The 23,277-nt window shown below is 42.3% G+C and overlaps 1 protein-coding gene across 1 annotated transcript; it reads right to left on the reverse strand.

The window, feature by feature from the left end:
- Positions 1 to 10,638: 10,638 nt before the first annotated feature.
- sox19b (SRY-box transcription factor 19b) lies at positions 10,639 to 16,067 on the reverse strand. The gene is made up of 2 exons (XM_021614680.2): positions 15,065 to 16,067; positions 10,639 to 13,055 (listed from the first exon to the last, which is right to left on the reverse strand). Exons 1-2 carry the CDS (start codon positions 15,715 to 15,717, stop codon positions 12,809 to 12,811), a joined length of 900 nt encoding a protein of 299 aa, XP_021470355.1. The 5' UTR covers positions 15,718 to 16,067; the 3' UTR covers positions 10,639 to 12,808.
- Between the last annotated feature and the right edge of the window lie 7,210 nt (positions 16,068 to 23,277).

A 23,277-nucleotide genomic window follows, 5' to 3' on the forward strand; every position in this document is an offset into this window, starting at 1 on the left:
CTCCCTCTTTCTCTAGCTCTCTCTCAGACCTGTCTACCTCAGGGCTTGTCTTTAATATTTGGTTTGATTTGATTTACTAGCTCTTTAAGGTTACCTATCTTGCAGATCTGTCTACCTCAGGGCTTGTCTCTACTATTTGGTTTGATTTACTAGCTCTTTAAGGTTATCTCTCTCAGATCGGTCTACCTCAGGGCTTGTCTCTACTAGCTCTTTAAGGTTACCTGTCTCTCAGACCTGTCTACCTTAGGGCTTGTCTCTACTAGCTCTTTAAGGTTACCTGTCACTCCCTTGACAAACATTTCCTCTATTAGCAGCATTATGCCCCTGTCTAATGTGTCCCATCTGTCATTGTTGTGTGTGTGTGTGTGTGTGTGTGTGTGTGTGTGTGTGTGTGTGTGTGTGTGTGACTCAGACCTACACTACCTGGGAAACTTCAGCAAAACGTTTTTTGACCGGTCTGTCAGTGTGTACATACCACCCATGGTCTTAACAGAGAGTTGAGAATAGAACACAACATCAGGATGTTTGCCAACTTGTGGTGTTTGGTTGGTTATTATCAAATAATAAACAACATTAGTGGCGCTTGTTAAATCACAGATGGTATACCAGTAGTTAATATAGTATTTTAGTCAGCAAATATCTCAAACCACACACTCAACAGGTGATTTTTTTACATAGTGGTTGGCTAATAGATTTCATCACATTCATACAATTATATATTTCAACATATCCATCCATATAGGTCATGAACCGTCAATCTGATTTCTATGTAAAATAGCCTTTTGAGTGACTAAAATATCACCCATAATATTTGTTTTGGATAGAAATGCTTAAAATTTGAGAAAAAGTTTGAAAGGCTGGCTGAGTGGACGGGGAGGGTATTTTCATGAGCTCGCCTTGACTGACAGCTCTTTGAAACACCAATGTCAAACTTGGATGCAGTGAGCAGTGTCGCAGTAAAGTCATACCCAGCAAACTTGAAATTGTATCAAAAGTGTTTTATCCATCTTCCGTTTGGCATGTCTGTTGTGATGCGGTTCACAGCAGCACTGACTGATGTGTTGACTTCACCACTGCGTCTGACTGGTCACTTTGAATTATTGTTATTATACCTTTATTTATACTCACAGACATCCTTCAAACAGTTTTAGAAACTTCAGAGTGTTTTCTGTCCAAATCTACTAATAATATGCATATATTAGCAACTGGGACTGAGTAGCAGGCAGTTTACTCTGGGCACGCTTTTCATCCAAGCGTGAACATGCTGCCCCCCTGTCCCAAACAGGTTTTAAGAAACTACACAAGACAAACAAAACAATCACAGACAACACAAAAAAATACAGCAGCAGATTACATTTACACACAGGTTATTCTACTAACAGCACAAAAATGTGCATTACCCGAAACAGTTACAAGCAATACAAAAATAAAAATCCTCCAATAAATATTTAAAATGGGCGACAGGGGGACAAGAGTCTCAAGTTTAAGTTCAGTCTGCAGGCTATTCCATAAGCAAGGAGCATAACAGGAAAAGGCAGCCATGCCCAACTCTGTGGAAATCACATGGGCTTCAAGTGTAATCCATGCTTGAGACCTGGTTTTAGGAATTCTAATTCTAATATGGGGCGGCAGCGTAGCCTAGTGGTTAGAGCGTCGTAACCAAAAGGTTGCAAGTTCGAATCCCCAAGCTGACAAGGAACTGCAAGGAACTTGCAACCTTTCTGTCGTTCTGCCACTGAACAAGGCAGTTAACTGTTCCTGAGCTGTCATTGAAAATAAGAATTTGTTCTTAACTGACTTGCCTAGTTAAATAAAGGTAATAAGGTAGTTTATTCAGAAGTGCTTTATAGACAAACAGAGCATGCTGTTCTTGTCTCACGGACAGCGAAGTCCAACCCACATTTTGACATAAAACACAGAGGTGTTTGCACCCGTAACAAACCTAAGTGCGCAAAGATAAATTCAGATGCCGTAGAATGCATGTATATACATATCCCCATAATCTATAACAGACATACACTAACTTGCACAATTTGTCTTCTATTTGGAGAGGACAAACATGTCCTGTTTCTATAGAGGAAGCCTAGCTTGATTTTTAGCCTTTTACAAAGTTAATCAATATGCATTTTAAAAGACCGTTCATCATCCAACCATATCCCTAAGTATTTATATGCAGAGACCTGATTAATTCGAGAACCATCTAAGCTCGTGAGTGCAAGTGTATTTTCAACCAACTTTTTGAACCTAAAATGTGTTTTCTTTGCATTTAAAACAAGTTCCGGCTGTATAAAAGACCCTTGAAATATCTTAAAATCTGTCTCCAATAGTGATAATGCTTGGTCAGCAGTTGAAGCGATAGAGTACATGACAGTGTCATCAGCATGGAACCCTGGTCACTTTAATAATAGAACACTGGTCACTTTAATAATAGAACCCTGGTCACTTTAATAATAGAACCCTGGTCACTTTAATAATAGAACACTGGTCACTTTAATAATGGAACACTGGTCACTTTAATAATAGAACCCTGGTCACTTTAATAATGGACCACTGGTCACTTTAATAATAGAACACTGGTCACTTTAATAATGGAACACTGGTCACTTTAATAATGGAACACTGGTCACTTTAATAATAGAACCCTGGTCACTTTAATAATGGACCACTGGTCACTTTAATAATAGAACACTGGTCACTTTAATAATAGAACACTGGTCACTTTAATAATAGAACCCTGGTCACTTTAATAATGGAACACTGGTCACTTTAATAATAGAACACTGGTCACTTTAATAATAGAACCCTGGTCACTTTAATAATAGAACACTAGTCACTTTAATAATGGACCACTGGTCACTTTAATAATAGAACACTGGTCACTTTAATAATGGACCACTGGTCACTTTAATAATGGACCACTGGTCACTTTAATAATAGAACACTGGTCACTTTAATAATGGACCACTGGTCACTTTAATAATAGAACACTGGTCACTTTAATAATAGAACACTGGTCACTTTAATAATAGAACCCTGGTCACTTTAATAATAGAACACTGGTCACTTTAATAATGGAATCGAAATTGGGGAGCAAAAGTCGGTAAAATAATAATAAATAATAGTCATTTGAGAGTTAGGGTGATGTCCCCTTAATAATTCTGCCTTCTGATACCAAGTGTTTGACATGGGGGAGACCTGATACCAAGTGTTTGACATGGGGGAGACCAGTAACTTTATGAGCAAACTTATCAATGTAGAAGCAAAGGTTCATGACCTTCAACCTCTCTGGGACCGCTCGGGAAATGAGCGTCCCACCTCTCAACAGCCAGTGAAACTGCAGGGCACCAAATTCAAAACATCAGAAATCCCATAATTAAAATTCCTCAAACATAGAAGTATTTTACACCATTTTATAGATAAACTTCTCGTTAGTCCAACCACAGAGTCCGAATTCAAAAACGCTTTTCGGCGAAAGCACAACATATCATTATGTTAGGTCAGCAACTAGTCACAGAAAGCATTCAGCCATTTTCCAACCAAAGAGAGGAGTCACAAAAAGCAGAAATATAGATAAAATTAATCACTAACCTTTGATGATCTTCATCAGATGACACTCATAGGACTTCATGTTACACAATACATGTATGTTTTGTTCGGTAAAGTTCATATTTATATCCAAAAATCTGAGTTTACATTGGCGCGTTATGTTCAGTAGTTCCAAAACATCCGGTGATTTTGCAGAGAGCCACATCAATTTTACAGAGATACTCATAATAAACATTGATAAAAGATACAAGCGTTATACATGGAATGTTAGATCCACTTCTCCTTAATGCAACCTCTGTGTCAGATTTTTTTTAAACTTTACCGAAAAAGCACACCATGCTATAATCTGAGTAGAGCGCTCAGAGCCCATACATATATCCGCCATGTTGTGTAGTCAACATTCGTCAGGATTGCATTATAAATATTCACTTACCTTTGATGATCTTCATCAGAATGCACTCCCAGGAATCCCAGTTCCACAATAAATCTTTGTTTTGTTTGATAATGTCCATCATTTATGTCAAAATAGCTCCTATTGTTAGTGTGTTCAGTCCAGTAATCCACATTAATAAAGCACGTTCACTAGTTTCAGACGAAAAGTCAAAAAAGCTCCGTTACAGTTAGTAGAAACTCGTCAAACGATGTCTACAATCAATCTTTAGGATGTTTTTAACATAAATCTTCAATAATGCTCCAAATAGGACAATTCCTTTGTCTTCAGAAATGAAGTGGAATGTAGCTACCTTTCACGTGAGCGCGCAAGACTGAGCCTGTGGCACTCTGCCAGACCACTCACTCAAAGAGCTCTTATGAGCCCCTCCTTTAGAGTAGACGCATCAAACAAGTTTCTAAAGACTGTTGACATCTAGTGGAAGCCATAGGAAGTGCAAAATGACCAATATCCCACTGTGTATTCGATAGGGGCTGAGTTCAAAAACTACAAACCTCAGATTTCCTACTTCCTGGTTGGATTTTTTCTCAGGTTTTTACCTGCCATATGAGATCTGTTATACTAACAGACATCATTCAAACAGTTTTAGAAACTTCAGAGTGTTTTCTATCCAAATATACTAATAATATGCATATTCTAGATTTTATGGATGAGTAGCAGGCAGCTTAATTTGGGCACGCTTTTCATCCAAAATTCCCAATACCGCCCCCTACCGCAAAGAAGTTAACGTCACTGTTCTGGGAAACAAAAAAAATGTGTAGGCGAGAAATCACCTATCTCATTCATCTTCGCTGTGAGTGTGAAGCTGTTTGAAACACCTGAGACAAGGAGGGATGATGACATGTAATGTTTGACTGCAGACTGGAGCCAGACTCACAGACAGTCTTGTCTTATCGTTTCTGAGTTCCTTGAATTAACTAGATGCAGCAAACCAAGCAGCACTAAATACTACTATGCTAGCCCGGCATGTAGGCCTCCTCCACACACACACATGCACACATGACAAATCAGCAGAGATTTTGGCTGGCAGGGAAGGGTGGAGTCTTTGACAGCAACTGTTGAGAGATGTGGGAGGAAGGGAACACACAAACATACCTCCCTACCACAGAGAAAACTGTCACTGTGTTATCATATTAACTTGTTGGTCTGGTTCATCCAGACCAGTATTTCACTTTCACAACCACTGATGATGATGATGATGACTGGTGATTGGCTGACCTTTGTTTAGACTCCATTTTGCAAGATGGTGTGTATTGTGTAACCATGGAAACGTGAAGATACCTGTGTAACTTTGACTTAAATTCCACTTAATCTTCTTGCCGACTCTGAATAGCTCTACCCAAACCCCTGGACATGCACGTGCACCGATAGGGCTCTACCTGTGCAGAGCACATGCCCCTTTGCCCTTACAGTCTCCAAAGTGCCCTTTTTGGTGGTGATATCATTCCCCCCTAGAGTGTTGTTTTTTAATTGTTCTCAACCCACTGCCTGCAAGTCGTCGTTAAAGTCTTGATTGACTCCTCATATCCAGATTAGTGACCAGAAATAACTTGTTTAATTTCTTCCAGTTTTGCCAGGCAAAATCAGAGTAGGCCTAAATGTATTATCCATATAAAATAGCGTTTAGAAATCTACTACTAACTCATCTTTGCCAGAATTTGATTGATAATGTTCATATTTCAGATAGGCCTAGTTTGGGTGGCTACTAGCGATGTCTAAAGATACACTGCTGTAACATCGCCGTGCCTTCAATATTATGGGATGGAGATGTAACATATTCTGGCGAATTTATTACGATATTTGTGAGGAAGAACAGTCCTGCCCTACAAAGTGATGGCGTGATGCAGACTGAACATGCGTTTCCATCCGATCTTGTAACCCCACTACAAAAAGTAGGTAGAATGATCGTGCTGGCTCTGGACTCCAGAGTAGTGACATCATATATCCCTAGTTGATGTCAGATGCTAACATGGATTACTTTCAGCTCCAAATGCAGGCTTAGAAAGCAGTTTATTTATGTAGCCTATCTTGCGTTTTGAAAATGCGTCACCTTTTATGGCTGTAATGTCAGACTAAATGCAGTAATTGTGAGCGTACGTTCGAGTGTGCGCATGTGTTTACACGGGTGGTGTGCGCGTGTGGTCGCAAGTTTTATAGGCCTACGGTTTCTTTTTGGGGTTTCCAGGTCAAACGGTTTGACAAACACCGGGATACATGATAGTTGCAACAAATGGAGTTGGGTTGGATATTGGCTACAGTATTTCTTACAATCTTCTATTATTACTGGAATTGTGCTGGTCGTCGTTAACAAGTGCAGCATTTATTCCAGTTCAAAATAGTTTAGCAAAATACTTTACTCATCAGATTGTGCTGATTTCCCCTCTTGTAGTAATTGCTCAACAAGTCTGTGACAGCGGTTGCGGAAGAAACAAAATGTGTGTGCCCTTTTTTTGTTTGAGCACATGACCCCCATGCCCTGACAAAACAAGACTTTTGGAGGAATATGTCACCCATTTCTATTGTCAAATCTATTGGATATCACGTCACTCAGTCAGTCAGTCCTCATTGCTACAAAATCTCCTCCACTAATTATAGACCTGACAGGGCAGACAAGAACCCATAAAAGTTGTACGGATGTACGTCACAAAACGGCATATTATTACGAGTTAATCACTGATCAGGGTTTCCCGGTAGCCTCCCTCCTCTCTCCCTCCCCGAGCTACTCTGTGACTCGGGGTGTTCAGCTGCGAGCGTGTGAGGGTGGGTGAAAAATGCGGCGGATCCGGCGTTCACTGACATTGCAGCCGTTCGCGCTCTCCTTCGTGGCAGCCGCTGCGCCAGAAGCAGACACCCACCCACTTGCTCACCTGCCAGCAAACAACGCAACGAGCAGGTCTTTCAACGACCTGTGGAGAAGGGAGTGGTTGGTTGGTAGTCACACAGTCAGACGTTGATGGGCTGTGGGCTTAAGGGTTTTTAAACCTGCATTTCTGTAGTTAACCTCTCCATGACCATTGATAGGTCTCTATACCACAGTTGTTATGCCCATATCTATTAAAAATATCTTATTTAAAATGGGCACATTTTATGTTCATAATATGTGTGAAGGGTTGTGTCTAGTTGGGATACTGTTGCCCAACATATAGCCATTTTTATTGTCCAAATAAGCTTCTGCATAAACCTCAAATAGTGGTTCTGGTCAATTAAAGGCCACATAAAAAAGACACATAAAACAAGACGTAAGTAATTGTGCTATTACTATTGGATGTGGTAATTTTAATTTACTTTTCTGTGACGCTCAAATCCTTGCCTAGTCCTAGGTAAACTATGTGTGTGTGCGCGCGGAGCGGGCGCGGTTGCAGAAAGGGTGCGCTCTGGTCTGCTCTGCGTGCGAGAGAGGAGTGGTTTCTTGGCTCCCCAAGGAATGCAGGTAAATAATACGCACGAGAAGTTTCCATGACAACTTTTGATGTGGTGAGGTTTCCTATAGCAGTGCTTAAGAAATAGAAATAGGGTTTCTCTTTCTCTTTAGATAACCCCTCAATCTCCTACTTTGAGTGCTGCTCATTGACACATCTAGAGGGACTCAATGAGGCCAGTTGCTGCGCGTTCATTAGGATAACTAAAAGGATAAATTACCTAACAGCAAGCGTTTAGGGTTAGGATCCCAGGATAAGAGGAAATCTCTTATCTACTGAACATCTTACATAATACTAAACATCTTACAAACCATCTATTTGGGGCTAAATTATTATATGAGAAGGAAATGTTTCAGACAACAAAAAATGTCAACTTGCAGATAAAAAATAACTGAGGGTATTTGTACCCACCACCTGAGTCATAGAGGAGACTGTTGTTTGCTTCTGATGACTACAACTTCTCGTAACTCTTTAAAAGTCACACCACCAGCATCTCCCACGCACTTGTTTAGCCCCTGCTCACCAAATCCATGGCAACCACTTGTTGAAGCCTCACTGCCCTTTGCTAAGAGATTGGATGGATTCTACCAGAAATCCTCCTTCCTAAATACACACCACCCCTACACGACCCTTACAACAACCTCACCAGAACCAACCCCCATCTGAATGCACAGGGTGCACAAGCTGGCACTTATCTAACTTCTGCCATACAGGGGCGCTTTATAAGGACGTTGTCCAATTACAGGCTATAGATCACTAAAGTAATGTTGTCAAACGTATAGGCCCATATTTGACCATTTAAAAAGTCCTAAGCTATACAGTTCCACCACTCATGTCAAAGAATTGGAGCAACAAAATGTTCTCTCCACACACAATTTATTAACGTTTCTCTTTATCTTTCTAATTTTGGAATAAACCATGTTTTTCAACTATCCAAATGCTTGGAGCAAATTAATATTCCGAGGTGTGCATGTGGTTATGGGCCAGGGCTAGTGTAGTGGCGGCCAATTGACGTGCTTCATGTCCAGTTTCACAGCCCTAAATTGCCAGGGAAACGACAGGCCATGTTGGTAGAGCTGGTTCCTGAATTTCAGATTGTCATAGAGGGAAAGAGAGAGAGAGATGTAAAACACCAAATAATGAACTCGCTAATTATCAAAATCCAGAAAAGAGCCCTTAAATTCTGCAACCAACTAAAAGGAGGCGATTCCCAAACCTTCCATAACAAAGCCATCACCTACAGAGAAATTAACCTGGAGAAGAGCCCCCTAAACAAGCTGGTCCTGGGGCTCTGTTCACAAACACAAACAAACCCCACAGAGCCCCAGGACAGCAACACAATTAGACCCAACCAAATCATGAGAAAACAGAAAGATAATTACTTGACACATAGGAAATAATTTACAAAAAAACAGAGCAAACTAGAATGCTATTTGGCCCAAAACAGAGAGTACACAGTGGCAGAATACTTGACCACTGTGACTGACCCAAAATTAAGGAAATCTTTGACTATGTACAGACTCAATGAGCACATCCTTGCTATTGAGAAAGGCCACCTAAGGCAGACCTGGCTCTGAAGAGAAGACAGGCTATGTGCCCGCTGCCCACAAAATTAGGCGGAAACTGAGCTGCCCTTCCTAACCTCCTGCCAAATGTATGACCATATTAGAGACAAAAAAGAATTCGAAAACAAATCCAATTTTTTATAAACTCTCATATCCATTGGGTGAAATACCACAGTGTGCAATCACAGCTGCAATTTTTGTGATCTGTTGCCACAAGAAAAGGGCAACCAGTGAAGAACAAACACCATAGTAAATACAGCCTATATTTATGTTTATTTATTTTACCTTTTGTACTTTAACTATTTGCACATCATTACAACACTGTATATAGACATATGACATTTGAAATGCCTATTATTTTGAAACTTTTGTGAGTGTAATGTTTACTGTAAATTTGATCTATTTCAGTTGTTTTGGCAATGTAAACAAATGTTTCCCATGCCAATATAGCCCCTTAAATTGAATTGGGAGAGAGACAGAGCGAAAGAGGGTGTAGGGCTTACTCTCCCCCCTTCAACGCACTCCACTCATCTCTTCCCCTAGCTTCTCTCCCATCCTCCCCTCCCCTCTACTCTGCGATTAGCCTGCGCAGGCTCTTCAATTTCCATGAGAATTGCGACAGGCGGTGAAAGGGTTAAGCCTGAGCCGGAGAAAAGGGGGCGACGAAGCCCCCCGAATGCAACGCTAATTTTCTGCTCCGCGGGGGAGCGAGAGAAAGGGAACAAAGCTCTCTGGGGGAGTCTGCGAAGACTCCGCGGCTTTACTATGTGCACCTGCGAGCTCAAAAGCTACTGACAATGTGCCTCCGAAACGGACAATTACGAGCGGGCCAGCCACCCGCTTTATCTCAGGAGAGGGGAGGGAGGGGGGTTTAAAAGAAGAAGTAAATGATCGACCCTAAATCACTCTACACCACTCCCCCTTCTCCTCGCGCCTCTCCTGCACCCCGGACGCCTCTGTTCTTCTACCATCTCCCAAAACTTTTTGTCTGACTCCCTCGAAAGTTGTATTTTAAGCATCCCCAAGCATAACTGTGTCCACCTGTGGTGCCACTGTTTAAACGTAAACCCAGCTCGTTTTGATTGAGCGCGTGATGTCAGGCCTGCGATTGTTATTTTGTGTAATGATTTCCGTGGACAGATGAGGTATAACTCAAACAGCTGAGCTGCCATAGCTGAATAGGAGCAAATGAAAAATGTGTTGTAAAACAGTAGCAGTCACCTTTATAACAAAAGCATAAAAACGTAGGTCCATTGGCTTGCTTTAACTATTGGATTAAGTTAGTATCCCGCACTTGAATTTATTTAAGCCTGTATTATGCTATTTATTTCTGAACTTTGCCCGACAAAATAGGCCATCTCAATCGAAATATAAATCAGGCTCCTAAAGATTCCCATATCAAAACCTTCTTTGAATCGACCTCTCAATCTGACGTGTGTAATCTGTGTATTATGCCAACTGTCACAATTTAAGTCTATTCTGTGTCAGACATTTCCCATATAGAATAGCCTATGGTGCGTTATCGTTGTGAAGAGACTCAATTGGTAAAAAACGGAATAGGCCTACAAGAGTGCAGTGAACAATGTAATATAGCTTGGAAAATAAGTCATGGCTGAATGTTCCAAGAAACTGCTGAAAGCCTGCAACAAGACATTTATTTGTAGACCAGAGTTGTAATTTTTATTAATACTTGTCATCCTTGCCACATGTGAACATGAGTTTAAAAAAATCTAAAACCTTAGTATCAGGGCCTTAATTGGTATACACTATGCACATCAAGTTGCAAGCCTTTTTCCTCACTATATACACACACACACACACACACACACACCCAGGATTGACCTAAATAAAACAGAATAAAATTCAGTTTAACACACTTGGACTGCAATGTAAACAGTGTTTGATTATTAATTTAAATTAACCCTAACTCAACTTATAAAAAGTTATTAGGTACTAATTTCCATTTCAATGCAACCAAGTTCATGTTTGTATTGCACAATACTAGGAGACTGTCAAAACATGACAAGTTCTATCAGACAGACATTTTTTACTATATATAAAAAACTTTAAGCAGCACTGGTCGACTAAATTATCAGAAATGTGGGTTAGCAGGGGCTGCCAAATGAAGGAACATTAACCATCACCCCCTAAGTCTTGTTCAAGCAACTTGAGATAAACTCCTTTTGTAGAATAATAGGAAAATGTTACACGGTATCTGAAATATATATACCTCAAGCAGACAACTGACAGCTCGAATACAAAACGTGAGAAGTTGGATAACAGAAGTTTATTGTAAAATAAAATTAATTGTATTCTCCACTGTTAGTTGCCCAGGCAGTGTGTCATAACAGTGCTTGGTTGAACAAGTCTAAAGAGTAGAAATCCACACACAGTTGCCAAACTAGAGAACGTTATTAACATGTATTTGGTAAAAAATATCTAGCTAAAACTTTGAGCTGAAGTAAACAATTAAATGGAATGTAGAATTTGTATAACAGTTAAGAGTGTTCTATGAACAAAGTTAAAACCTGCAGAATTATTTGAACAGTAAGCAGTATAGCAACTTGGGACTTTGCCAGCAGCGTAACTCCAAACATTTACAAAAAAAGGGTCAAAATAGTTGACTAACAAACAATAATATGGTGCATTAAAACTCATTGCAGGAACAAGACGTAATGTTAACTTTAAACCATGCTGTTATGTTAAACATTTTATACTCAAACTAAACTAAAATGCATTGGTATGTGGTTTGGACAGTTGTGGCTACTAAACAGGAGTTAAAATCATTTCATGTACTGTTTTCCATTGTATTCAGTGAACTCATGAGATTGGACAACAGACTATACCATGTCATCCTATGGGATTGGATTGGCTTTAAAAACAAGAGCACATAACAAAGAGGCCATACATACATATAAAAAAATAAATCACTTCATTCAAGTTATGTGCATTTCTCCATCTCCACTTCACTAGTAGGCATCTAGTTGATTTGAGATGATCCGTTTTGAGAGAGGCCCCATTGGGCCACACACACGCCCAGTTCTGGAATCAGAATCTTTTCAAGCCTTGTGGCAGGTCATGTGATTTGTATGTCACTGGCCTTTGGAGGACCTTGATTGGCTAACCCAGTTCCCAGTGTGTTGTGTTCCTGTGGTGGGGCCCCTCCATTGTGGGTTTTGTGCTTGCATCCCAAATGGCATCCTATTCCCTTTATAGTGCACTACTTCTGACCAGGGCCCATAGTGCTCGGATCCTAATTTGTGCATGATGGGTAATAGGGTGCCATTTGAGAGAAGTCGTGTCTCCATCCCGGTTGGTTTAGGTCGTGATGATTACCCATCAACCCAAGGGGCCGACGCTACCGTGCCAGTAGGAGAATACAATGGAATGGTGTGAACATTATGGAGTCTTGAAACATACATAGAGCCTGGGAGTTTCTGAACCAAGATTGTGGATGTCAAGGTCAGTTTTGTCAAAGAGAAAAAAAATATAATATGTACACAAGCAAACGTTGTCATCATGGAGAGAAGTAAAGATCGTATGTACAATACAGCAGTCCTTCATAGTTCAAAGAGAAGGGACAGGTCTCCATCCAAACAGTGGATGGGAGAATGAACAAACCACCCAGTCTTGGGACGGACGAAGGGATTCTATTTAAAATTGCAGAGGTAGAAAAATAACCTTTCCTATAAAGTCACTGCTGTTTTTAATGCAACACGGAACCGTAATGAGTGTGTCTAAGGCTGTGGTGTTCAGTTCCGGGGGTGCGTTTTAACTTGTGTCCGGGCACAACCATGATCAGTCCCAGTCACTACCCCCACTGGTCCCTAGATATGACTGAGGGGAACGGTCCCACTGAGATAGTGTTGCTGGACACTGTAGCCTCCTCTCTGGGCGGCCGGGTCACTGGCGTCCCCCCCGGGGATGTACATACTGATCATATCTCTCAGGTCCCCTTGGAGAGGCCCGCGGTGGTGGTTAGGTCCACCAGTCGGGGAGTGTGATACTGGCTCTGGCTTCACCATGGACATGACCGGGCTGGGCTGCTGGGTGCTGCTGCTGTAGGACATGGGGCTGGGGAGGCGAGATGGGTACAGTTAGCGACTGGACAATATCAATGTTATGCCATGCAATGTCAAAATGTGACATGCTACAGTGTAAAATGCTATGGTGTGACATTTTTGGGCCATGCAACTGAAGTCACAATTCAGGTAGAATTGTAGCATATATTGAACAACCCATTACACTATTCTACGCATCTGAAATGTTCTAATAATAAACTTCAGTAGCACTATTCATTACATAAAAGAATCTCAAAGCGCTTTCAAGCAACAAAAAAACGATTTAGAAAGCATTCATTGGCTGGAAGGTTCTGCAACATTGCACCCTTTTGACATAGCCTCAAACTGGTGTAATTTGCAGGTCAGTGAGTTTCATTTTAAATAGTTGTTTTGTAATAAAAGGGCATATTGATTGAAAGACCAACCCATCTGAATAAATATTATTATGATGCATAACAGACTTGATTGATGTGACCAACATGAAAGAACTGCCAGTCCCCCGAAGGGAGAGCCCTATACACGTGATGGAATTCACCATGTTTACAAAAGGCATGGGGCTTGGGCGTGGGGCTGGGGACAGCTAGGGCAGGCCCAGACTGGTTAGGCCACCAACATGACTACCGCACTGTAAAGTGAACGACAGATATTCTCCTTTAGGTTCACTACAGCTAATCAGAATTCACCATAAACCAACTAAACTTCAGGCGAGAACATGTTAAAATATCGTAAGACTTAAAATCCTTTTCAAAGTATACTTTTGTGTCATATTTTCTCTAGAAGAGGCCTGGAAGGCGGCATTGAAGCGGACTAGAGGATTGAGGGTGAAGGCCCACACAAACAAAGCTTTCACATAGTGGGCCTCTTCACATGCTCATTCCAACCATTCAAGCCTGAAAACAAGTAAACAACCTATATTAAAACGCATACGAATAACCTTTTAAATATTGAGTAAAGTTAAGACAAAAGGTAGCATATTTTAACTAATTATTACAATTACAGTTCTAACTTACGAGTTTTAGGCCTACACAGGTTCTTTGGCAAAATAATCTAAATTATAATATCATAAAATATGTGCAGTAGATTTATCATTTCTGAAACCCCCCCCCAAAAAAAGCCTTCTTCTGAAAAAATATATAATTTTCAAAAAGAAAAAAGGCTCTGTGCTGGGTGGGTGACAGTTGTGGAGAGTCATGACACCGGTAATAATGAATCGTCCTTTCTGACAGGCTAGCAGATCCAGTTTGGCAACTAACAGATGATCAGATCCACTTGTGTGAGTGTGTTGAAGTGTTCGCCCATTGGGAATATTGACTATTGTAACTCAACTAATTAGATGGGATAAACAATTAAAGACCATTATTCTAATTGTCGAATAGATATTTTAAAACCATAACGAAATAGGATAGGTAAAGACTACAAATATTGAAATAGGCCTAGTGCAATTGACAAAGCAGTAAAAAGGAACTGTTAAAGTGTTTAATAATTGATCTTGACTTTCAGAATATCAGCCACAACGTATTATTGTGTTGTTGTAATTAGGCCTAAGGTAGCCTATACCGATACCATTTAATTGAATTAAACAATTGGTTTTGATGAATAGGACATTGATTCTTCATCTTCAATAGCCTTCCACTGTTCGACTTCGAGAGAGATCATTACAGATAACCATGCACTCGTTATCATTACTGATATCAAATCTTCCATTCAGATGATACTTTATAGAGGCCATTTAAAGCAGGATACTTTACTTTCAAGCAAGTGTTGAAGTAGACCAATGTTTACGAGGGTGATCTCTTCAAGCTTACAATACTGAATAGACCAAATAATCGAATGAAAAATGCTCAATTTAGTGGAGCTGACGGGCATAATGGAAAAACAAGTACACGCATCAACCTTTTAATTTAAAAGCTTAAAAAAAAATACCCAAACAGGAATTACGTGTAGTCTAGGCGCATGTAACGCTACATGTCCCTCGAGTCATTTACAAGAACATGTGGAAGAATGGAACAGAACATAGCCTACCTGTAGGTGTTGGCTCCATTCATATACGTCTGTGCTGCAGTCATGGCCTGGGGATACTGGAGGGCGGACAGGTCATAGCGGTGCAGCTGCTGAGTGTAGCCGAGGGCCTCGTTCTGCATCCCAGCGTAACCTCCCGCCGGGCCCCACCCGTAGCTCTCCATTCTGGCGCTCCCACCTTGGCCCTGCGCGGCCGCTGCAGCCAGCAGGTTCCCGGCGGAGAGAGGGTACTTCGCCATCTGGTTGTCCTTCTTGAGCAGGGGCTTGGTCTTGCGCCGTGGCTTGTACTTGTAGTCGGGATAATCCTTCATGTGCACTGCCCTGAGGCGCTTGGCTTCGTCGATGAACGGCCGCTTCTCGGCGTCGGTCAGCAGCTTCCACTCCGCGCCAAGCCGCTTGCTGATCTCAGAATTGTGCATCTTCGGGTTCTCCTGGGCCATCTTGCGGCGCTGGCCCCTGGACCACACCATGAAGGCATTCATGGGCCTTTTGACCTTGTCCATTGGGTCCCCGCCCGGAGGGCACACGGGTTTGGACCCCAGGTGAGAGTTGCCAATGTTTCCAGTGACCGGGGACATGCCCTGGGCCGTTTGGTGGTGGTGCTGCTGTTGTTGTTGCCCAGAAGGCTTCAGCTCGTGTTCCATCATGCTATACATTGTTTGGAACTTTGAAAAAGTGTCTCAGTTCAAAATAAATCAAATTAAAAAAATTATAACTAAACAGTCACAGCCTCTGTCGCCTGTTAAAGGCGAAGCCGAACGCACCAAGTGTTCCTAATTAACTAATAAGAACACACCCGCTTCGAACCACAGGGATTAAATTACCAGTTAATCATGGGAGAGAAAAGTAAACTCGAAATGTTTGCGCTGTTTTAAAAACAAACACTCCTTCAGCAGGTTCTCGGCGCAGTTGCAGACAACCACTTGTAGCGCTTCGATTCTCTCAAACTGAAGAGACCTGCGTGATGACAAAAAGTTCTTCCCTTTCACTCGTCGGGTTTTTCCGAGATAATTGTATTCCAAGAGTCGGGACCAATCCCTGGGCGCGATGGGCTTCCGCCGTGCGCGCGCTCATTTGCATCACCATAGGTGGGTCCGGCGCGAGCTGCATGTGCTGGAAGAGCGGGCACTTGTTGATGAGCAAAAGAAAGCGTGTGAGAGAGACCGTGTGCTTTTCAATGAGAAGACGGAATAATCCCGATACACCCATTTAAAAGTGTGTTTTTAGCTCCAATTATTATAATGAAACGTTTAAAAATCATTCGATGGCATTGGTAGTTTGGCACACAGCGTGCGCATGGATCGGTGTGTATAAAATTGGTCTACTTGCTGTGCTTCCATGATTAAGAGTAAAACACATAACATGTAAACGTATTATAAAACAGTAATATATTTTAACACATTTAATCGATGTATTTCTTTCATGATAATGTCAAGACAATTTTAAGGCTATTGAATAGAAGGCTACTTCAGTTGCACTTGTAACCACAACAACAAAGTCCACAACAACAGCAAAATAATTTTACCAAACGAATCGACACAGGGTGTTGTGTCAGAGTGTGTCTGCTGATTTTCTAGACGTCTGACCTCGTTCAAACGATTGTTAGCCTATAAAGACGTTTGCGGCTTCTTTACATGGTATTGATACGATTACAATGGCGCAAAGAATTCCCGTGGGGTTCCATGAGAATGAGGTCTGTTGGTTCAGCCAAATAGACGCTTTTCTAATGCTGGAGATCCAATAGAATACCGGTAGGTCAATGTTTCCCAAACCGACCAGGGGCATTCTGGCTCTCTATCAACCCAGTACCTAACTTCATTCTTCCTTTCATACTATTCTTTTTGAAAGGAAAAAGACCAGTCATCATTCAAGTGATGTCTAGCAGATAGATAGGGCTTTGCTCCTCTCCAAGCTCCATCAAAAGTCAGATAAGGACAAATCATTTCCCACAGGGCACAGAAGTCAATTCAACATATATTCCAAGTCAGTTCAACTTCATTTCAACATGGAAACAAAGTTCATTCAAACAGTGTGTGCCTAGCTGGTTGGAATCACTTGATATCATACAAGTGGGAATCTTTGCATAATATAGACAGACAATGTATACATAATAAATAGATTCTTTCGTTTTATTAATATGTTCAAGGCACTTTTAAAGTGATTTTCATTTGGCTACTTTGAAAGAGGTAATGGTGTGGTCAGGTCACGGTACTGTCTTTAGTTGCTCTCTGAGGTGTCTAGCATGCAGGTGACACACAGATATGTGTGTGTGTGTGACACTAGCTTTGGCCCATGGGAAGTTTCTAGGCCAGCTCTCAGGTTGGAAATGACCCCCCCCCCCCCCCCCCCCCCCCCCCCCACCCTCCGAATAGGTGAGCCAGTTTCTGTGAGAGTGACCTGGTTGACACCTGACTGACAGACATTATAAATCTCTCTCTCTCTCCCTCTCTCGCTCTGTCTCGTTGTGTTTGGGTCTCAGTGTGTGCTTGAGGGGCAGGTGTGTTAAAGGGTGTTTTGGGTAGCAGGTGTGTGTAAGTGTGTGAGAGGGAGAAAGTGTGTTAGATGCAGGTCTTTGTCACATAAGAGTGTGTGTGTGTGTGTGTGTGTGTGTGTGTGTGTGTGTGTGTGTGTGTGTGTGTGTGTGTGTGTGTGTGTGTGTGTGTGTGTGTGTGTGTGTGTGTGTTCTGTATAGGCATATAGAGTGCAGGTGTGCTGAGTGGGACAGTTTCTTAGAGAGACATCTGACTGACAAGATAAAACAGATTCTGTGAAAGTGACCTGGTTGACACCTGATTGACACACATTATAAATCTCTCTGTCAATTCAATTTCATTTTAAGGACTTTATTGGCATGGGAAACATATGTTAACATTGCCAAAGCAAGTGAACTAGATAATAAACAAAAGTTAACAATAATCATTACACTCACAAAAGTTCCAAAAGAATAAAGACATTACAAATGTCATATTATCTACAAATAGATGAAGTACAAAAGGGAAAATAGATCAACTTAAACATGGGATGTATTTACAATTGTGTTTGTTCTTCACTGGTTGCCCTTTCCTTGTGCCTCTCAATTCAATTTCAATTTAAGGACTTTATTGGCATGGGAAACATATGTCAACATTGCCAAAGCAAGTGAAGTAAATAATAAACAAAAATGAAATAAACAATAAAAATGAACAGTAAACATTACTCTCACAGAAGTTCCAAAATAATAAACACATTTCAAATCTCTCTCTCTCCCCTCTCTCTCTGTCTCGCTGTGTTTGGGTCTCAGTGTGTGCTTGAGGGGCAGGTGCATTGAAGGGTGTTTTGCGTCGCAGGTGTGTGTAAGTGTGTGAGAGGGAGAAAGTGTGTTAGATGCAGGTGTTAGATGCAGGTGTTTGTCATGTAAGAGTGTGGTGTTTGTGTATGTTCTGTTTAGGCTCATAGAGTGCAGGTGTGCTGAGTGGGGGAGAAAAGCCTTAGAGAGTGTGTGCATGTGTGTGTATGTATGTGTTTGCGTGTGTGTGAGAGAAAGTGTGTGTGTGAGCGTGCGTGTGTGTGTTTTCTGGTGAGGCCAGGTGTTGGTCTCGGTTGGTGACTGACAGTAACGCCCAGACACCAATCAAACCAGGGATTGTGGGGCTCCACTCTGCCGTTTCCGTTTCCAAGACAACCCCCTTTGGAATCTTTTCCAACACTCCCTCCCTTTCTCCTCTCTCCTCCCTTCACTCCCTCTCTCTCTCTCTCTCTCTCTCTTATTTTACATTCAGTTTTGCAGTCTGTTTTTTTTCTTGTTTTTTCCCTTTTTCTTCTACAAAAACAACTCTCTTACTCAGGACCTCTGCCCCAGTCTCTCTCTCTCTCTCTCTCTCTCTCTCTCTCACACACACACACACACACACACACACACACACACACACACACACACACACACACACACACACACACACACACACACACACACACACACACACACACACACACACACACACACACACACACACACACACACACACACACACACACACACACACACACACACACACACACACACTCTCTCTCTTTCCCCCCTCTCTCTCCCTACACACATTCACATATATATACCAGCCACCACTTTGCCACTCTTTGTCAATGTTAAAATCCTGTTTCCAAGTCCTTGAAAGTTTAAATCCGCAGCAGCAAGTTGCAACAAGGTTTTCCATTCCTACTGCTTGACAAAAGCCCAGCCACTCACACCATTGTCCGGGGCTTTCCTTAAATACTAATGGACTGATGCGGCAGCACCTGTGCTATTGTACTGTCTGTTTACTATTAGAGCTTACTAATCACTTAAATGTGGGGTTCGTTCACATTTCTACACGTGCCTTGGGATATGAGTATAGACTACACGGCCTATATTCTGTCTGTGACCGTTGTTGTTGGGAAATGAAAGACGGATCTGAAATAAATAGGATCACATTTCTGAATGATTTCTGTCATGATTTTAGTGGTTTGTAGTAGAGGTCTTCTCGAGTCCAAAAAGTTGGACCCGGAACCGAACGGACCTGAGAATAATCAGACCCAAACCAGAATAGACTCGGCGACAACCAGACCTAGACCCCACTCGTACCCTAATGAGTCCGTGTCTAGACCAGACCCGATTGGACCCAAGTTGCTCTTCTGGTTAACAAATTGGCCCTTATATGTTGGCTGGGCTTTCTATAAGTCAATTAAAATCCCCCTTTAGTGTAAAATGAATATGTATACAGTACCAGTAAAAAGTTTGGAGACACCTACTCATTCAAGGCTTTTTCTTTATTTTTACTATTTTTTACATTGCAGAAAAATAGTGAAGACATCAAAGTTATGAAATAATTCATATGGAATCATGTAGTAACCAAAAAAGTGTTAAACAAATCAAAACATATTTTATATTTTAGTTTCTTCAAAGTAGCCACCCTTTGCCTCGATAACAGCTTTGCACACGCTTGGCATTCTCTCAACCAGCTTCACCTTGAATGCTTTTTCAACAGTCTTGAAATTGTTCCCACATATGGTGAGCACTTGTTGGCTGCTTTTCCTTCACTCTGCGGTCCAACTCAATCCCAAACCATATCAATTGGGTTGAGGTCGGGTGATCAATTCAAATCAAACTTTATTTGTCACATGCACTGAATACAACAAGTGTAGACCTTACCCTGAAATGCTTACTCACAAGCCCTTAACCAACAGTGCAGTTCAAGAAGAGATAAGAAAATATTTACCAAATACACTAAAGTAAAAAATAGTAACACAATAACATAACAAGAATGAGGCTATATACAGGGGGTACCGGTACCGAGTCAGTGTGCAGGGGTACAGGTTAGTTGAGGTAATTTGTACATGTAGGTAGGGGCGAAGTGACTATGAATAGATAATAAACCGTGAGTAGCAGCAGTGTACAAAACAAATGGGGGGGGGGGGGGGGGGGGGGTCAGCAGTCTTATGGCTTGGGGGTAGAAGCTGTTAAGGAGTTTTGGTCTTAGACTTGGCGCTCCGGTTGCGCTTGCCATGCGGTAATAGAGGATACAGTCTATGAGTTGTGTGCCTAGAGCCACTGACAATTTTTTGGGCTTTCCTCTGACACGCCTATTATATAGGTCCTGGATTGCAGGAAGCTTGGCCCCAGTGATGTACTGGGCCGCACGCACTACCCTCTGTAGCGCCCTACGGTCAGATGCCGAGCAGTTGCCATACAAGGCGGTGATGCAACTGGTCAGGATGCTCTCGATGGAGCAGCTGTAGAACTTTTTGAGAATCTGGGGACCCATGCCAAATCTCCTAAGGGGGAAAAGGTTTTGTCGTGCCCTCTTCACGACTGTCTTGGTGTGTTTGGACCATGATAGTTCGTTGGTGATGTGGACACCAAGGAAGTTGAATCTCTTGACCTGCTCCACTACAGCCTGTTAATGTTAATGGGGGCCTGTTCGGCCAGCCTTTTCCTGTAGTCCACAATTAGCTCTTTTGTCTTGCTCACATTGAGGGAGAAGTTGTTGTCCTGGCACCACAATGTGCCGGTTCTTTAAACTCCTCCCTAGAGGCTGTCTCATCACTGTCGGTGATCAGACCTACCACTGTTGTGTCGCCAGCAAACTTAATGATGGTGTTGGAGTCGTCAGGAAGTCCAGGATCCAGTTGCAGAGGGAGGTGTTTAGTCCCAGGGTCCTTAGCTTAGTGATGAGCTTCGTGGGCACTGTGGTGTTGAACGCTGAGCTGTAGTCAATGAACAGCATTCTTACATACGTGTTCCTTTTGTCCACCTCGGAAAGGGCAGTGTGGAGTGCGATTGAGATTGCGTCATCTTTGGATCTGTTATGTATGGTATGGTAGATAGGGTTTCTGGGATGATGGTGTTGATGTGAGCCATGACCAGCCTTTCAAAGCACTTCATGGCTACAGACCCGAGTGCTACGGGTCGGTAGTCATTTAGGCAGGTTACCTTTGTGTTCTTGGGCACAGGCACTATGGTGGACTGCTTAAAACATGTTGGTATTATAGACTCGGCCAGGGAGAGGTTGAAAATGTGAGCGAAGACACCTGCTAGTTGGTCCGCGCATGCTCACAGTACACGTCCTGGTAATCCATCTGGCCCTGCGGCCTTGTGAATGTTGACCTGTCTAAAGGTCTTACTCACAAGTTCTGGGACACTGTAAAGTCCATGGAGAATAAGAGCGCCACCTCCCAGCTGCCCACAGCACTGACGCTAGGAAACACTGTCACAACTGATAAATCTACGATAGTCAAGAATTTCAATAAGCATTTATCTACGGCTGGCCATGCTTTCCACCTGGCTACCACTACCCTGGCCAACAGCTCTGCACACCCCGCAGCAACTTGCCCAAGCCTCCCCACTTCTCCTTCACCCAAATCCAGATAGCTGATGTTCTGAAAGAGCTGCAAAATCTGAACCACTACAAATCAGCTGGGCTAGACAATTTGGACCCTCTCTTTCTAAAATGATCCGCCTCAATTGTTGCAACCCCTATTACTAGCCTGTTCAACCTCTCTTTCGTATCGTCTGAGATCGCTAAAGATTGGAAAGCTGCTGCGGTCTTCCCCCTCTTCAAAGGGGGAGACACTCTAGACCCAAACTATTACAGACCCATATCTATCTATCCGAGCTGGTCATGGGTGCACCTCAGCCACTCTCAAGGTCCTAAAATATATCATAACTGCCATTGATAAAAGATAGTACTGTGCAGCCATCTTCATCGACCTGGCTAAGGCTTTCGACTCTGTCAATCACAGCATTTTTATCGGCAGACTCAATAGCCTTGGTTTCTCAAATGACTGCCTCACCTGGTTCACCAACTACTTCTCAGATAGAGTTCAGTGTGTCAAATCGCAGGACCTGTTGTTCAGACCTCTGGCAGTCTCTATGGGGGTGCCTCAAAGTTAAATTATTGGGCAGACTCTTTTCTCTGTAAAAATCAATGATGTCGCTCTTGCTGCTGGTGATTCTCTGATCCACCTCTACGCAGACAACACCATTCTGTATACTTGTGGCCCTTCTTTGGACACTGTGCTAACAAACCTCCAGACAAGCTTCAATGCCATAGAACACTCCTTCAGTGGCCTCCAACTGCTCTTAAATGCAAGTCAAAGGAAATGCATGATCTTCAACCGATCGCTGCCCACACCCGCACGCCCATCTAGCATCACTACTCTGGATGGTTCTGACTTAGAATATGTGGACAACTACAAATACCTAGGTGTCTGGTTAGACTGTAAACTCTCCTTCCAGACTCACATTAAGCAGCTCCAATCCAAAATTAAATCTAGAATCGGCTTCCTATTTCGCAACAAAGCCACATTCACTTATGCTGCTAAACATACCCTTGTAACACTGGCTATCCTACCGATCCTTGACTTCGGCGATGTAATTTACAAAATAGCCTCCAACACTCTACTCAGAAAATTGGATGTAGTCTATCACAGTGCCATCCGTTTTGTCACCAAATCCCCATATACTACCCACCACTGCGACCAGTATGCTCTTGTTGGCTTGCCCTCTCTTCATATTAACCGCCAAACCCACTGGCTCCAGGTCATCTATAAGTCTTTGCTATGTAAAGCCCTGCCTTATCTCAGCTCACTGGTCACCATAACAACACCCACCCGTAGCACGCGCTCCAGCAGGTATATTTCACTGGTCATCCCCAAAGCCAACTCCTCATTTGGCCACCTTTTCTTCCAGTTCTCTGCTGCCA

The sequence above is a fragment of the Oncorhynchus mykiss genome, chromosome 9, assembly GCF_013265735.2.
Source record: "Oncorhynchus mykiss isolate Arlee chromosome 9, USDA_OmykA_1.1, whole genome shotgun sequence".
Lineage (NCBI taxonomy): Eukaryota > Metazoa > Chordata > Actinopteri > Salmoniformes > Salmonidae > Oncorhynchus > Oncorhynchus mykiss.